At 36.0% G+C, this 18,379-nt stretch overlaps 1 protein-coding gene and 1 long non-coding RNA gene across 5 annotated transcripts in view; one reads left to right on the plus strand and one right to left on the minus strand.

Annotated features, from left to right (window-relative positions):
- Nucleotides 1-71: 71 nt before the first annotated feature.
- On the minus strand, nt 72-12,894 carry LOC116429010 (uncharacterized). Its single transcript, XM_031981370.2, has 6 exons — nt 12,649-12,894; nt 6,398-6,655; nt 3,689-3,825; nt 2,024-2,474; nt 1,774-1,951; nt 72-1,249 (listed from the first exon to the last, which is right to left on the minus strand). The coding sequence occupies exons 1-6, from the start codon at nt 12,679-12,681 to the stop codon at nt 1,008-1,010; spliced, it is 1,299 nt and encodes a 432-aa protein (XP_031837230.1). The 5' UTR covers nt 12,682-12,894; the 3' UTR covers nt 72-1,007.
- LOC116429011 (uncharacterized) overlaps nt 6,495-18,379 on the plus strand; it is a 65,890-nt gene continuing 54,005 nt past the window's right edge. Inside the window, exons 1-3 of one of the 4 annotated variants that reach the window (XR_004235407.2) lie at nt 6,495-6,819; nt 8,623-8,677; nt 8,758-8,992. This is a non-coding gene — a long non-coding RNA (uncharacterized LOC116429011). Of the gene's footprint in view, nt 6,820-8,069; nt 8,678-8,757; nt 8,993-9,960; nt 12,745-13,442; nt 13,693-18,379 lie in introns of those variants that run through there. The other 3 variants (XR_013000042.1, XR_004235408.2, XR_013000041.1) reach the window with 3 other exon arrangements.

Raw genomic sequence — 18,379 nt, forward strand, 5'->3', positions numbered from 1 at the left:
TTAAGTTATTATTATAAATGAAGATTTTTTCAGGTCACGTAATAGCACTGTACGTTTGATAAATTTATCGGTAAAAATTACTTTAAAGTGTGTAAGAAAACATATACGTTGTGAAAGTCATATATATTGGGTGCAAAAAATGATAATAAATTTTCTGTGCACCTGGCTTTATGAAACATGCAAGGTGAATCATTAGTTAAGGAGAAAACAGCGCAGAAGACGAACATTTTTTCGTGTTTGTAAAATAAAAAAAAATTTCTCTTCGTGATTTTTGTATTACAAGTAACATTATATAATATGATACATGCTCCTATAATAAATCTATTAAGTTTTATTACATTTACTCATTTTAAATGGTATACGTGTCTAAGATACGTTTACTTCAAATAACTTCTGTACATTCAATTTCCAGAAAAAAATGTACAAAATGTTTTCAATAAAACTTCAAAGGTCAGCTTAGAAATGGAACTTAATATTTTTAGTATGCATTTAATATAATAATATAGTTGCTACAAAAACAAGGTCAGCAAATTACTGTGTTATCGCATTGTTATCATATCAATTTATATAGATTTAAAGTACACTTGTTAAGTATTTTCGTTTTAATGACATTATAGATAATGCTTTGCATAACCATATATACCTACTTTTAGAATTTTGAACTGTATTATCAGGTTCATAAGAAATTACTTTCATATTCATTGGAATCTTTATTGTTGACATTTTTGTCCATATTACCAAGGAAGAAGTTATTTGAAATACTAAGCTAGAGCGATTCACCTTGTATATGTATTATTTACATACATTATATATTTCATACTGTATTGTTTTTAATTAGTTTTTGTAGACATTCGATGTAAAGGACAACTTTTTTATGACAAGTTCGAGCTACTTCTGTGTTTATACTTCTTGTACGTATACCGGAAATGATCTCAATTTTTCCCTTCGGTATACAGGACTTATTTCATAATTTTGGTCAAATATAATACACAATCCGCGACGTTACGCTATTGTACCGTGGATCGACCGGTGTAGCCTTGGGCAGTCTCAGAAAATTTCCTCGCTCGGTCTCGAATGAGTTCGTCGATTGATTTATTTTGCGGTATGGTTGATGATAAATTGTGCAAACGAGAAGCCAGATAGCACATGATAAATGCTGATAAAGCAAGAAGTGCACCCAATCCGGTGGCAACGTAAAGAAAACTTCCACAGCTATTCTCAAATCCAGCGGCAACTTTTTGATATAAATCTGAAACGTTGTAAAATCAATTTCGTTGGAATGTATTCGTCGCTGAAGCATGTAGTTCTTGTAATTGCACAATTCGTAACGAAAGTATGTTGCAGACAGAAATATGTTACATTGCTTCATAATTGTAACATTATATAAATTTATATATATCATATATTGCACAATGAAATACCAAAAGATTAATTTCAATTTTGTAGCTTTTTCAAATAAAATGGTTAATATTGTTCGGTAGAAAGAATGAAGTTATTAGACGTATATTTTCAAGAAGATAAAATTTGAAGATTATCAAGTATCAGTAGATTGGAGTATACATGTACCAATTGTAGCTTATATTTCTGTCTATTTGCTTCATTATGTACCGACGTTTGTAACTATTAACAGTGATACGGTATTCTTTCCGACAATAATTTATTACATATTAATACCAGAATAATAATACTACATTCCAAAAGTATTTCGATTTGAAAATGTATTTTGGAGCTTGCAAAATAATTTAACACGTACAATGTACTCTGAATACTTACCATCGGGCATCATTACTGTGTACTCTATATTTTCCTTAAATTTCGTGAACGGAGTCGAATCATTGTATTCCTTTATTGAACGTCTGTCTTTAGAAAGAAATACATTTGGTTCTTCTTCCACCAGTCTTCTTCTTCTTTTCCCGTGTCCCGACGGTTCGAACAGGTCCAAGCAGAAGTCCTGCGAGCCGATGTTTAAGCAAAAATAAACGGGCCTCGAGAGAGATCTCCAATTATTTTAATTGATTCTTACCGGCTGGCAGTCCTGAGGCTCCATGCACGCTTTAATTTGAGAGTGTATCCACAAAGTGGATCGTTCTCTCATCGAGCTGAGGAGGAACGCCTCGAAGTCGAGGAAAACCTCGTTTTTCCTCTCCCGGTAGCGAGCCGGCTGATGAGGAATTATCGAAGCGAAGTCCCGATTTCTGCAGCCGTCTTTTACGAGAACGACGCTTCCTGGTGCGTGAGGCTGATCGGGATCGGGGCTGACAGTCACTTCCAAGAGTTTAATGTATCCCCATGCACTGTCCGAGCTGATCCGAGCCCTCAGCTGAAGCTTTGTGCCGATAGGGACTGCTTGATCGACGGTTTGAGATCCGGATGCGTCCGACACATTTCCCGTGGCTTCGCGATAAAGAGCTACCTCGTACTCCAGGCGACCCGGGGTTTCCTCGACCACCCCGGACACTCTTGCCCCGTGTGGGCTGAAAGGGACGTTCGTTTGAGAATATTCATGTTATTAGGAAAATAACTTCTCATTTTTCTTCTAACCCCTTGCCGTACAATATCGAAATTAGACTCGCGAGGCAGTTCAAAAATCTAAATATCATACTATTTTGTAATTGAATATCGTTCAAATTCAATGTTTTTCTCTTATCAATTGTTATGCTTTGAAATAAACGTAGGTATGGATGACTTGGGAGTTCTTAATTGATTTTCGGTAAATTAGTAACGGCAAGGTTATTTTAGGGACTGCAGCTATGAAAGAGGTCATAGGGCAAAGGGTTAATTACTAAGTGGAAACCTAGGTACATGTTTCGCTTTTAACCGCTTACCCTAAGATTTTCAATTATGTTGTTAATAATTTACTGCGAACAAAAATGAATTTCGTGTTTATCTATACCTACTTTTACTTTGAATTATAACAATTAATAACGGAATGATAATATTTAATTTACACTCAAAAGAATTGAATATTGTACGACGAGTTAAAATAAGTGGAATTGTTAAAATAAAAATTCTAGTGCTAGTTTTAGTTTTTCAGCTAACGAAACACCATTATTATACAGAATGACACAGTGAATGTCCGTAATTTATAATAATTTATTCATCAGCATTCTCTTTCGACAATTTGCAAACGAAATGAAATACACAACCGTGTACACGTAGGAATATATTAACATTCATGAAGGAAAACTACTTGACGAAAAACAAGTTATACGGTAAAAAGTGCTCTGGTTAATATTATATAATCAACTTAACCCAGCTGTATTCGGAGTCACTTTCAAAGAAGCTACCTTCATATTCTCGAACAATACGACTTGAAAAAAGTTGTTCCACTTTTAATCTCAGAATTGTTTACTTTAAAGAGTCGTTCATATTCGCGTACGCTAAACCACGATAGGGTGTGATAAAGCTTTATTTAGATTATCAATTATTTCCCTGTTCACGATCAGCATTAGCTTTTTATATTGTACTAGTAAATTACTACGTTCTGAACAAGAGAAAATTTACGTCGTTGAACAAGAAAAAATTTAAATTGCAAAATGTTGTATAGATAAATACTAACGTTACTCATTGTTCGAATGGTTAAAATTAACGTGTCACACATGTGCCCGGTGTTTAGAGACACCCAATAGATTTATAGTCGGAAATATTTCGATAAGAACATTTGACTGAAGTAGATTTAGCTGCTTACAATGTGCCCGCGAAACCGGCTGCTTTGTGCCGGAGTAACGTGGGTTCAGGTGGTCGACACATAAGGATCAGTTCTTGATCGGCTAGCATTACTACGCCAGAGAATGCCGGGAACCATATTCTCAGGTGTATGAAACCCTGTTGACAGTATAAAATCGTATGACAACGTATTCGATAAAGGAAAAGTTATGTAGGGTAAGTCAAGGAGCGATGGCCCACTTTTTTAAAAAGAACTGTTGCACAATAAATTATTATGTATATATATACGTCATAATAAAAGAACAGTAATTATATAATATGTTATAAAATGTTCTTTTATTATAACTATATATATATATAATATTTTACTTCATAAATATATTTCTTTTTGTTAGGTATTAATGATATTTATCGTGTAATAGTTCTTTTTAAAAATGTGGGCCATCTCTCCTTGACTGAAGAATAGTTAAATAGGGCTCCGTGCAAGGTTCAGTACGTCATCGGAGACATCACACCGGAATTACCCTATGCAAAAATTTTTTATCGAATCGAATAGAGAGACACGTCATGGAAGGAATTGAATATTTCATGGTTTAAATTATTTAAATAAACTTCGCTTTATCTGGAAATGCAAATATTTAATGCCGCGATAGCTATTAGGTACTCGTACTTTGCGTCATTTGCGGACTGAATTAATTTCTTTATGAAAAATGTGTTCACCCGGCACCTATGCGTTATGTTGGCGACAAAATGTAACGTTTGTATTATTATACACGAACGAACCCTATAAATAAATACACTGAAAATTGATAAAAAGTTATTGAACAAAGTGAGCAATGTTGAATTTAAAGAAGCATCGACTGAAAAAACTATGTTTCTTATTTTTCGTATTAAATGGTGAAAAGACAGATAGAATTCATAGAATTGTGATACGTATAAGGACACGTTCATTTCGAATTGGGTCATCGATACGTCATAGTTTATTTATCTTAAAGATTTTTATTGACACGGTAGTCTCGAGTATTGCATAATTTCTGATACCGCAGCATCGTATCGTCTTTTTATTATTTCGTATCGTATTCTTGATTGCCGTATCACAAGAACGTATCTATAAAAATTAATTGATCATCAAAATCGCACGATGCTACCGCGGCGAATAAGGAAACGTTATTCTCCTGACTAAGCGATGATAATGCTCAATCGATAAACACATATTTCTCTCTATTTTATACGTGTAAAAATGAAAAAAGGATTTCAAGATTACACTTCTCCTTATTCATATCAAAGACTGATTCTGCAGTTTCAAGTATTAGCATTCCGAGCGAATTACGCCGAGTGAATTTGCGCTGTAAAATGCTCTATTCGAAGTTCATCGTTTTTGTCGAAACGTTTAGTTTCATCATCATAAAGATTTTCAAACATTTCCGCTCGTCATCAAGAAAATCGTACGACTCGGAGTGTTCTTTTTATTTCGCAAGACAGTATAAACTTGATTCAGACTTCTGGAATAAACGTATCCCGAATTCAAATTTTCAAACGACCTCGTTCGTTTATACGAATCTCTTCCCCTTCTTTTCTTTCGCCGTATGTCATATTCCCGGATTTAGAATCTGTCTCGGTTCTCGGACTATATCTATGAAGTCCCTCTTGATTACTTTTAACGATCAAGGCGATCCTGTTCGCAATGATTCCTTTGAGAAACGATACATCGGCGGAAGAGGTCCTCCAATTTCAAGAAATTACGGCGTCGGATCTCTTTATCTCTTTCGAGTGTGCGCTTCGTGGGTCACGGCCAAGCGAGAAGTCCCTGTTACATTGCATCGACAGCGAACGAGCTTCCCGCTCCAAGAAAATTCGAATGAGACCTCAACCGTTGTAAATTTCAATAGTCTTGCATTCCCAGTCGTGGAAATCAGTGCAACACTTAGTTTTCAAGGGAGGTTTTATTACAAAGGTTTTCGACGTGTGATCTAAGATCTAAAGATCTAATTTCGATGGTTACGGTTTGACAGTGCTGAACCAAGGGTCGCAGGGTTGAGTTAGTCCTTTTTAAAGGAAAAAACAGGAGTAGCGGGGATGAGGTAGGGCGAGGATTCGGAGTTCAAGGGGTACGGATGAAGGTAAAATAGAAACAGAGGAAAAATAGGAAATATTTAGGGAAAGGATAACTATTGCGAGGATGACTCACAGAAGCAGACATGTTTGTGTAACTATGTGTCACAGCTGGCATCCAACAATAGTTATAACATACCTCTATACCGAGAGATATATAAACGAACTACTTAAACAGACGCCGTAACAAAATTAAAACATATTGGAAATGCAAAGTATATACTTTGTAATGAATGGTCTGTATAAAATTACGATGAAAAGGTGACTTTTTGTACGTGCAAATACGTTTTGTACGTTATTTATATAATTTTCAATGAATACAGAAAAACTAGTGTCACTGTTTTGTTCTCTATTTCGTCCTTAATATACTGCTTTTTGAATCATGCAAATATTGTTTCTCGTTTTTTACGAGCATTTTCCCAAACCCCAGTAAAACCGTGAAATTCGGTTATTCTCGCATCACCTCTTTTTCGCCTGGCACTAAAAGGGTTAATGCATTATCTCCTAAAAACGAAGGTAGTCCGTATAACGTGTAAGTTTGGCTACCTTCGGAACGGTTCGTATACGAGATTGAAGAATTTAATCGACAGGAAAAACGAAATCTCAAGGGGCGACTCACGTTTCTCTTCAAGACACCGCATCTCGAGAAGTCAGTCACCTTCAGGAAATAGTTATCTTCCTGGGGATCATTGGGATCTGGCCTGATCTGGCAGTGAATGTCGGTGAGCGGATTGGCGGATCTGTCGTCGGCAAAAAGCGGTGCCCCTCTGAAGCCGACTGGCCTTTTGATCTTTGCTGTCAGCAAATCAGCGGCTGATCCTGCGCCGCTGCACTGAATGTCAGAGACCTCGTAATCCTGGGCAACGGTGGCGGCAACCTGAAACAATACCACCGTCATTCATCTGCACGGTTTTGCCACGGTAACATTCGCGACGTCTCCGTGTACGATTCTTCATCGTTCCCGTCCGCAGAGTTTGTTTCCCTAATTTCGGCAATGCTATCCGGCACAAGAGACTCAACGTACAATCATCGACTAATCGGGTGAAATATTTGTTTTATGAAATTGACCTTCCTCGAATTGCAGATTCTATACGGCGAGCACGGCCATTGCAAATATACATTAGGAATTAGGATTAATTTTAGGGTATCGATCGTTTGAGTCAGTCATTCTTGACGATAGTATTCTTTTATGAATGCTGAGTTGAAGAGATGTAAGATTAAACGAATGAATTGCTTCTGGTATTGGATGAATTGTGAAATAATGTAGAAATATAGGAAGTGTTGCTTTTTGGTGAAATTGCGTTATCGATGCTTTATGTTTAATTAATTTAATGTGTTTAATGAATTAGGATGGTTCTGAATTCAAGCTTGTTTTTCTGAAGCGTTTTGAAAATGTTTCCTGCGGATGTTACGAGGTGACGTAACCGATTCATTTCAGACTCGGTCTATACATATATTGTTTACGACATGTGGTGTTAAGTAACAAGCGGTAGTTTTAATTGGTAGCTCTGTTCATTATTTATGCAATAAGCAGACAGATAGTACTTGAAAAAAGATAATTAAAAAAGGAAAATTGATAAGTCGCTTCGTGACTAGATAACTGATAAATTATGAATTCAACTTTTCACTGATTCGAGTAATTACATTTAATTTTAATATTGTCGGATGAAAGTCATGTGGAAATATTTCAATAAAAAATAATTTAATAAAATTTACTTTATTAATAGAACGTTGAATTTTGATAAAAGTTCATTTATTCGAATACTCCGTTGATTTAACATTTCATACAGAAATAACGATATTTAAATACTATTCTATATTTTATCTCAATTTTATTTATATTCATATAAAACCGATTAATCGAGAAGAAAAACAAAATCTTAATCCGAATGAATATTTTCTACAAATTCAGTCGAGAGCATTATCTCTCGTTCGTCTCGAATACAAAGTGCGTTGTCAATTTATTTTCGTACTTGAATAATTCCCTCCGTTTCATCGGTTGCCGCGGAAAATGACGAAAATGCGTGCTCGCTGTAATCATCATAAAAAAAAGTTACTTCCTATTTTTACGGCAATTTAAAGCCATTCAGTTTCGCCTGTAACCGTGCACAGTGCCCCACATCGTGCCTGAACTTTACTTTTTATACCGAAAATAAGCGACGTCCCAATTTAAAGGAAACGGTTCCTTAAACCCCGAACTGGCAAGACAGGGTCAAAACGACCCGCATTATTTTTTTTAAGGCGCGTTGTCAGGTTATAGCAGTCATTCTCTTGAAATTTTTCGTGGTACATTGTCCTTGGGTTAATCGCGTGCTCAAGTAAATTGTTGGTCACTTAAATCGTCATGAATGCACGACATACTTTATGCATTTAAAATAAGACGCAACTGACAATGAGCTGAATACAGTGAAATATTTTATATTTAATCCTATACTTTATTTTCTTTTCGTTTATTCTACGAGAAAATTAATATACCCGATACATTAATTTATAAAAATAGCTATTAATTAACATTTTATTAAATAAAACTTGCTTCTGTTGAATATAAAAATTACATAACGATAGCTACATTCCTATTTTAATATTGTCGACAAATATATTCTAAGAAAATATTGGGTCGATACAAGAATTTTTACGTTAACAAAAAAAGTTCGTTCATTCTTCGTTTTACTTAGTTTCGGTTTAGCCAGCGAATTCCTTTTATTTCTCGTAAAAAACGTGAAAACTTTCGCATCGACCCGATAAGTACATTTCACAGATATCAATCGAGCACAACGTAATCAGAGCATACTGTAGCGTACGGTAATATTTATCAATTACGAATTCTAATCAACTAAATTACAGTCCCCCATAATCAGAGATGATTCGTCCAGCGATAAATTCTTTCTTAAGTATCCAGGTAATATTTTAATTAACCCTGTGACATCGGAACCGCAACAATCTTAATTAACGTCGAGCCGCTTGAATTCTCTGTTACAGCGCCGCCGAGGGACAGACGGTTGTTCCGCGTTTATCGCGGTGTCTACTGTGGCGTTGCCTTCGATATGAAACAAGGTGACCAACACGCGTGGAGAGTAGACTTCAATTCGAATAACGGTGTAAAGAAACGCTCTGATGCCCACCTAAGATATTCGTTATGCGTACCATACAGGTTACCCATCGTGCGGTCAGCCAGACGAGTAACAGTGGTATAGGTCATGGTTACTTCCTCAAGGTAGGTCAATCAAGTGTTCGGGTACGAGATACTGGCAAGTATCTCGATCGTCTTTTACGAGATTATAATCTCGATAAACCGACCCGCAATGTACGTTATATCGCGATGGTATTCGGTACAGTTTGTCAAGGCGATTAATAGCTTTCATTAACGAGTGAAATAATAATCCGAGTTACACCGCGAATGTTAGGTTTGTTACTTTTCCTCGAGTGATGCGAGTGTCTTCTGTTCTATGTGTTCGATAATATCTACGAATATAAATTAACACGTCATAGTTTGTTTTTTGTAGCAAAGAAAAGTAGGAATACTTATGAATTGTTTGGCGTTGCAACGTTTGCGTTACACTATTATCAACTTAGTTGCTTTATTAAACATTTTTATTTCACATCGGTTGTCTTGTATGTTACGATTGGTTTTTAGTCATTCAGAAGCGTCAGTCTTTTGTAGTAAAGAAAAGTAGGAATACTTATGAATTGTTTGGCGTTGCAACGTTTGCGTTACACTGTTATCAACTTAGTTGCCCTATTGAACATTTTTATTTCACATCGGTCTTGTATGTTACGATTGTTTTTTAGTCATTCAGAAGCGTCGGTCACCAATGACTGACATGGCGCTTAACGTGTTAATAATACTTCGGGTACCGAAGTTTGAAGTTATAATAAGTAAGATCGTGTTTTATTGGAATATGTATTTTTTCCTTTTACATGTTTCATACTTCTTGGTAAATAGTGAACAAGTATGGAAAATGTGTGGTAACATAAAATATTATTATAGTGAAGTATGAAGGATAGGTAAGCTTAGAGACCGGAAAAGTAAGATTAGATTTGCGGCTATAGTACTTGAACAATTTAATTTGTAATATTGATGAAAGTTCGATCAAGTCTTGTTTCGAATGGAATGTCGAACTATAGACCGCGACGATTTCAATGGACTTTTATCGAAACGCTAACGCTTTTTCGATCGACTAGGCAACTCCTATTCGTTCGGTGAACGAGAAGGCCAACGAGAAGAAATTCGATTGAAACAGCGAATAGTAATGGAATTAATTATGTCTGTGGTAATAATAAGAAATTCGATGGAACAACAGCAGAAGCACAAAGGAGAACCATTTAATATTTAATGAATATGTTATTTAGTAATTATTTAAGTGAATTTTACATTTTGAAAACCATTAGCATAACAATGTTTTAAAACTCATTAAATATATATCTGTTCGAATGATATTATTGCTATTTTTAATACAATTATAATAATTTCATCAATCTTTCTTTTATGAAAATCAATTTCCCAGTTCAGGACAAAAAATTGTACTTTATGGTGCCCATACAAGAGGTACTAATTTAATTTACAATAATCACTTCATTCGCAGGCATAACGACTTCCAGAGTTAAGTTAATGGACAGCTTAAAATTAAATTATTCAAATATGATCACGATTGAATTTATTTGCAGTGAAAGAACTTGATAGTTGATCGTTGTAATTGTTTCATAAAAGTGTAATGACAAACGAGAACGTTTTTGTTTTATTGTTATGTTATTCGACACGACATAGTCATCATTTGCTGCCCTAGTTGCTTGGTATGTCTGCGGTGAAACTGAAGTTAGTGATAAAATCGAAATTGCATCTAATAAAAAGTGATTGCCTATTTCAACATTTCTTAAATTCTTTTTCAACATTTTTTAAATAGCGATAATTCCATTCAAACAGATACATGTTCAATGAGTTTGAAAAAATTGTTATTTCAATGATCTTCAAAATGTTAAAAGTATAATTATAAATAATTGCTAAATAACATATTCATTAAATATTAAATAATTCTTCTTTACTGTATGCAACCACACATAATGTTCGCTTTTATTGCTGATTACGTAACTCAATGTATTTCATTGAGATCGAACAACGTATATCTCAGGTAGAACAATTTTATAAGGTTGATGATCTCTAATTTAGAAAGTCTCGTGGACCAATGTATGCGAGACGCTGTATCATTAAAATCATTATTATTGTGTTATAAACAGCGATAATTCCATTCAAACAGATACATGTTCAATGAGTTTGAAAAAATAGTTATTTCAAATAACATATTCATTAAATATTAAATAATTCTTTACTGTATGTAAGCACACATAATGTTCGCTTTTATTGCTGACTATGTAACTTAACGTATTTCATTGAGATCGAACAACGTATATCCGAGGTGGAACAATTTTATAAGGTTGATGATCTCTATAATTTAGATAGTCTCGTGGACCAATGTATGCGAGACGCGTGAACGTCGATAGATTTTAATGACACAGGTATGCGCGAAGGAACACACAAAGTGGCACACGTATGTGTCCACGAGTCGATTCGATTGACGCCCGGTAACTTAACGGGAAGAGAGAAACAACCGAAATCTGTTACGTAAAACGGGCCCCCTCCGTTCGAATCGTCTCTCCAGATTGCCTCCTGGATAACTATGTATGTATACACGAACATTTTTTCCCGTTTCGTACAGGAGAACCGCAACCGTGCCTTTACGACGCCATAAATTGCGCACTTTTTTTCCTATTCGGCGGAATGACATCGCATCGACTATACGCGAGCTATTCTGTAGCGTTAATGTTCCCAGCAACTTTAACGCACAATTTTTATTCGGCGTGTACGCGATTTACGGACCTTGAGTCGATTTTTAGGCTTGCTCTTGTTATAACGAGAAAATTTGTACCGCTCTGTTGCTCGTGATACAAATGTCTCGTGTAATCATAGAGAAGAAAATGTATTTTTCGATTGAAATTAGTTTATAAATGAGTGTTAATACTTTTAGCACCATGTCACCTCCATATGAGTGACAAATTTTTGCTCTGAAACGAAACATTAATGTTAACGTTTATAACAGAATATTAAAGGGTTTAGTTCAGTTGAAGTCCATGAACATTTTTACTAGTTTCAGGAGTGTTGTTATTAAAGGATATAATTTAATAGGATCCATGGGGGATCTACAGTAAAATAAATAATGTTCAAGTCGAGAAAAATTGATTCGATGCAGGTTAAAATTCCTGGCAACTTTTTATATATACAATTTTTCGGTCTATATAAAATCGTTTTTAGATTTAACGATCGATGATGACAGGTTCATAAACCTTATTAGGAAACTGTTAATTGATTCTAAATAAAAAGCAGTATAATTCACGTCGATAATTCACTTTCTTAATGTATGTTTATTCATGAAAACATATATGCGATATAAGAATTATTAATGAAACCGTTGAAAATATTTTTGCAGTTATCAAAACAGCTGAAATCGAAACCGAGAACTTTAAAACATTCCCCATCGTTCCAGACGGTTCTTGTAATCGGGAACTTTAAGTTACATTAATAAACAATATAATTGTCATACTTTTTAAAAATATCTCATAATTCATTCTTATTTTCAACCTAAGCGTCCAACAACCAAACATAGGATCTATTCATAACAAACATCGTCATAAAAAAACTACGTACAAAAGAGATAGTTCAAAGAAAGATGGTACTCTTCTATTTGGAGCATAGAAGATTAAACGACCTTTACATTCCCACTTTTCCCAAACTAATCTAAATTAAGAATCATCCTTGAACGGTACAGCAGCTACGCGAACAGCAAATAAAATCAGTGTGTCTACAGAGACAAGACGTACCGTGCAGAATCCTGCAATCAGAACCGTCAACATGATCTCCTCCCGTGCGGTCTTCTTCTATCCTTGTACCCGGTAGCCGATAACACGTGCGAAATAAAACACACTTCCTATCTGGATGGACTGCGCGATGAGGGATGCAATTTTCACGAGGATTCCCGATGAACTGCTGCGCGTGTACCACGGAAGAATTCTCCCTTCTGTGGTAGATTGTTCCTTGAACGGGCACCGTCTTCTGGAGGGGAGAAACGGAAATCAAGGAACCAGAGAACCACCGGCCCATCCAGAGTACTGTTAATGCATGCTTGCTGCCTCTGCTAACAACCATCCTTACCGAGTCCTCTTCGCGGGCAGTGACGGCCTCGAACGGACGCTACGCCGTCTCTCTCTCGATCCTCGGCCTGGATCGCGTCCGTCGAGTTTCTTCAACCCGTTCCTCCCGTTCGGATAGCACGCTGTCGAAAAATTCATCCGATCGGATTCTCTTAAGTTCAATCGAAATTAGATTAGTGTTCCGGCAATGATCGTCTTGGGACATGATTTCTGTTCATTGTTGAATGAAATAAGCAGATGCAACTGACAATGAGCTATTTATTTTCTTTTTGTTTATTAACAGGAAAATTAATATACCTGATACATTAATATATAGAAATATTGAGCTGTTAATTTACATTTTATTAACTGAAACTTGAGTTAAATAATTCATTAACAATTTGAAACTTAAATTTTAGACGTAATCCTATTAGGTGTACCGAGTAATCGTCTACAGTCTCTTACATCTCATATTCATTTTTCAGGAAATTGAAAGATTGTGCTGCTCCTGTATTACTCAGCCTCGTTCTCCGACACCATCTGCAATTTCTAAGAAACGAAAAGGGTGAGAAGGTGCTTTGAATATAAACTGCATTACCATTTTATTGAATTAAAATAGTGAATTACTGCTCGGTACACTTACCATCCTAATAACAGTTCTCGACTAAATTCAGACATTAATATTAATAAATCGATATTACACGAACTACGAATCAGAGTCGTTTAAGTTATAAATTACAGCAACGAATTTCTTTCACTTGTGTAGTCTAAGAAAATTTTGTTCTTTAAATTCTGTGAATAAAAGTTCAAGGAACTGGAACTTTATTTTCCATTTTCTGAAATAATGGGAAATGAGATCGGGAAAAGTAAACCGAAAATATAGCAACGAATCTGTTATATTTTCAATCGGAACAGGATTTTATTTCTGCCATTTAAATATCCCGAGGAGAATCGAGCAATCGACGAAGACTTTAAAGGTTATTATCCGTGAAACATTTTCGCCGCGGAACAAAATTTCATTTCAGTTTCTTTTACTCGCCCAGGCATTTCCGCTTGGGAAGCGTCAGTGAACTGGCGGAATCGCGAAACATTACGTGATTCAGACATGCATAAACAGCGAATTGCTTAGCCGGTTGCTGACTTTTGCCGGTGCAATGATTTTGGGTCAATGTCGGCGTTCGATCAAACCACCCGGAATATTACAATATAGAAATGCAAACAGTCGCTCGGACGAAATTCGTCGAATATACAATATTCGGGTAACAATATACTCCCTTAGACAGCAAGTATCTTTCTATCATATAATTGAAATTAATCTGGTATCACAAATAGGTATTACTTAGGTAAGAATATAAGTACCCGAATATTCGTAAACTTAAAATTAGTTAAAGAATTAAGTAGTATCTAATATCTACAAAAGAAACGAATGCTTATTCAAAAAAGAAAGGAACAAACATTCATTTTCTAACCATTCCCAAAGACTCCACGAATTATCCGTATTATCAACTAACGTGACACTTCCAAATTTGTAAATTTAAAAATACATCGTATATTAAAATAAAACATTATTTTCCTAAATACCGAACACATCTGCTCGTTCCACCGTGCATACGCGCTACAGCTGGACGCGGAACACAGAAACAAGTTAGAAGCAACTGCAGTAGTTAATATAACCCTCTTAATCTCTACCCGAAGAATTAAAGTTTCAGTAAAATCCGATCGCCTTCTGAGAGGTTACGGGCACTAACGATACATATTACCCGAGCGAATTAATGGCGCACAATTATAATTCCAGCGGAATCCTCTATTTTTGGCACCCCCGTTTCCGCGCCGTCGATCCCCATTAAGCGTCCGCGCGTGTGCGTTTTCCATAATAACATTCTTCCTGCATCGAGAAGGAGCGTATCCTCCTTCGCCGCGTCTCGTTCGTCCCTGGCGTGCTCGCAGCCCGGTGGTTCGATCGTTTAATGCTCTGAATAACTTGATCCTCCCCCTTTCATCCCGCGCGCTCGAAACACCGCCGGGAACGGCGAAGTTTTAGCCTCGTCGCGTTTCATTTTATTTTCCTCGAGCGGACGCCGTCGACGCCGTCAGGTCTGCTCCTCCGATTTGTAAAAAGTGAGAATGACGAGTGTCCCGTCCACGTGGCCATATTCCCGACGGTTTGCCGCGCATACCTGTCGCCGGCGTTCGGCCGGCTGATGGAACATAGTGCGACGTCACGCGCCGAGATTCCCCCGGGAAAATTGCTCTCCCGTTAGCTTCTATCGGGCACCGGGCAACGATTATGCCGGGCGGCCTCGCGCGCGGAAATGATTGCTTTTTAACTAAATCGAATCGTCTCGACCGCCGCGCCGCCGTGACGCGCCGCGTACCCTTAACGAGGGAACCGTTTCAATTATGGCACGCGCGCTCTTTGTAATTACGTCTGTTACGTCGATCCGTTAAGACGAAGGGGAGCTTCGGCGATCATCGCCGACCGTTATCATTTGTTACGCTCCAAGACGGAAAATGTATCCGTTACATGCATATCACGAAAGTGTGCGAGATAAAAACTGAAACTGTACATGCCGAGGCCGCACCGTGTACGTACGCACATCACTCCGACGGAGGAATTTTTGTTGGATGTAAGAAAGTTCGGTACGCGTTCTCCTGCAGGGATGTAGTTTATTTGGTAAAATGGAAAATACGCGTGATGGTGCTGCCTGTGGGTACTTTGAACTTTTGAGTAGCGAATAATCAAATTGTGACATTTTGGAGTGAATTTAGCCATCGAAAAAGTATTCGTGCTTGGACACGATAAATGTTCCATACTTTGTTTACGTATTGTTAAATATTAAATTTCATCGGATGTATGTACCATGAGTGCAACTTCAGTATTTATCAGATTTTTCTAATTGTAATTTACTTCGCATGTTGTTCGAACACTTTCGTTGCTGAATGTATACGTAAAATAAGCATGGAATTCTTTTCTTCTTTAAGTAAATTGCTAATGTCAAAATTACTTAATTATTATTATTGAAATATCTTTTTCATATTAAACATTTTCATTCATAAGGAATGTTTCATTAACGCTAGAAGCACCGTAGCCGTCAGAATGACGGATTTCAGTTTTCTTAAATTTCAGTTCAATGAAAAACTCTGTTGTTGGAATTTTTATAAGGATTATTATAATATTTTATATATATTTTATAAGGATTTATAATTATATATATTTTACAAGGACCATATTAATCGATCGGTAGTTTTAGTCGCCATTTTTTGAGTATTCGATGTTCTCCTGTAGCAACGGAACGGACATAAACGATAAGAAAATTCACGATAAATGTTTTCAGTAGCGTATACCTTCCGGAAGAGGAATCACCATGCACGTTTTCATTCATTCGTCCATCAGATCTGAACTTTTGCCGAGCGAGCGACAGGTATTCGGAAGTCAAGAAGAATTCCACGGACGCAGAAATCCGAGACCTGCGAAATGTGACGGACAGAGCGCGTGCAATAAAACTGCAGAGAAGCATTTATTTTTGCTTCCTTTCCGCTGCTGATCTTGCCCATGAACACTTCGAATTGTAACGCATTGTTCATGCGAATCGTTTCGCAGAATCAGATTTCCTCGAAGAATGACCATGAGATTATTTATTACGCCTTACGGTACCGGGGTTTTCATTCGTGTTACGCCGCACATAAATTTCACGTAACACAACAATACGCAAACAAAACCGAAGACTATACGATTACTTATACTCTTCATTATCATTTGTAATTGCGTTCCCACAACAATCAATACAGTTCTTTTCTTTATTATCTTATCGTAATTACATTTTATTATGACGTCTCAATTACTTCCTTTGAAAAATTTATGCGACTACTGTTTGTTTCCTAAGTGATTTTTATTTCTCCTTTTTATCTTTCTGAATTATTAACGCTAAACGTACACTTTATGTATACACCTATTGTAAGTAGTCAAATGATTTTTCATAAGATAAGAGTAAACTGGTTAAATGATAAATATTTTTTCTTAGAAACAGAAAAAAAAGACGAGAATTGAGAAACTGATTAATCTGGTAATATAGGAATTGTTAATGTTAATTGAACGAGGAAGGAGGAAGTTTAAATCAAATTTTGAACGGTCGTTTGACCGTTCGCGGTACGTTTAGTGTTAACACCGCCATTCTGCGAGGCTACAGCACGAGCGGTGTAACGAATACCGTTATCATTAGAATGTTAATTGTTACTAATACCTTGTGGTCATGGGTCTTAGATTGATGATCCCCTGGTATCAACAATTTCCTTTTCGGGGTTTGTTGCACAGCGCTTTCCATAAATGAAAGAATATTGTGGTCACGGCCAGGAATACAGACAAACGCTCATTACGGCACCATTAATAACGCCATCTCTTCCTTCTCCGTGTAATTCATAAATCCACTATATGTAACGTATTTTTATCTGTAATTCATTGCCTCGGGTTATGATAAAAAGCAATAAAATGTTTTTATTACACTTCTGAAAAATCAATTAGTACCGACTTTCTGATTACACGAAGACTGGGCGAATCACGTAATAGTGTAGCACGTTGATAGAGAATGATAAAAGTTTTTAATATGTATTAGTCCTTTTTGCATGATCATATCTATAAACGATCTGCAGATTGTTGTTGGCGATCATATTTTCATGTTAAACCATAACACAGAGCATTTATCGCAGAATATTTTGCATTTTATATGGAGCCAGTATATGACTGAAAGACGGGTCTATATTAAATACATAAGACGTATTTGATCATTTAATTTTAATAAATTACTTTTTTTTTGTTAATACAAGATAGTTATATTGTTTCAAAAAATACATTTTTGACTCATGGAATTTAAAGTTATTATATTCAACAGAAATTACGAATATTTTAATATTATTGTGTCTATACTGGCTGTGCATCCTTAATAAATTCAATGCAGAGGTTTAAAGGCATGAGTCATAAGTCCGAAAAGAATTAATGAAGACGTTGATATTCAAGACACATTCGAAAATCTATATTTAACACACTTGTATGATAATATTGGAAGTCACCGTTACGACTTAATATTTTTAGCTTGCTCATAGTATATGCTAATCTCTTAAAATGAACTGTTTTAAAACACGATAGTTCACTAATTTATTTAGAAAGTTTCGCTATAATTCGTGTTTTTTGTTTTTCCTTTTAGAAAAGCTATAAAACATTTCGATATGCCACATTTTTATCGCAACAGTTTGAAAAACTTTTCCTTTGTTCGTGTCCTTTCTGTACAGTCTATAAAAAAAATACTAAATACTTGACACGATGACACTGAAGGTATCCTACACCCTACGGTGTGTCACGACACAAATCTGTTTGTTATGAAAAAAAATGTCACGATTTCAATCAGAAAAAAGTCTCATCCAATTTTGA

Source organism: Nomia melanderi, chromosome 14, assembly GCF_051020985.1.
Source record: "Nomia melanderi isolate GNS246 chromosome 14, iyNomMela1, whole genome shotgun sequence".
NCBI classification, from domain to species: domain Eukaryota; kingdom Metazoa; phylum Arthropoda; class Insecta; order Hymenoptera; family Halictidae; genus Nomia; species Nomia melanderi.

Coding starts and splice junctions, on each gene's coding strand:
- LOC116429010 (XM_031981370.2), bottom strand. CDS start 12,681: ATGTTGACGGTTCTGATTGCAGGATTCTGCACG. Junction 6,656..12,648: donor TGATTGCAGGATTCTGCACG/GTACGTCTTGTC, acceptor GTATTGTTTCAG/GTTGCCGCCACCGTTGCCCA. Junction 1,952..2,023: donor AGCCTCAGGACTGCCAGCCG/GTAAGAATCAAT, acceptor ATCGGCTCGCAG/GACTTCTGCTTGGACCTGTT.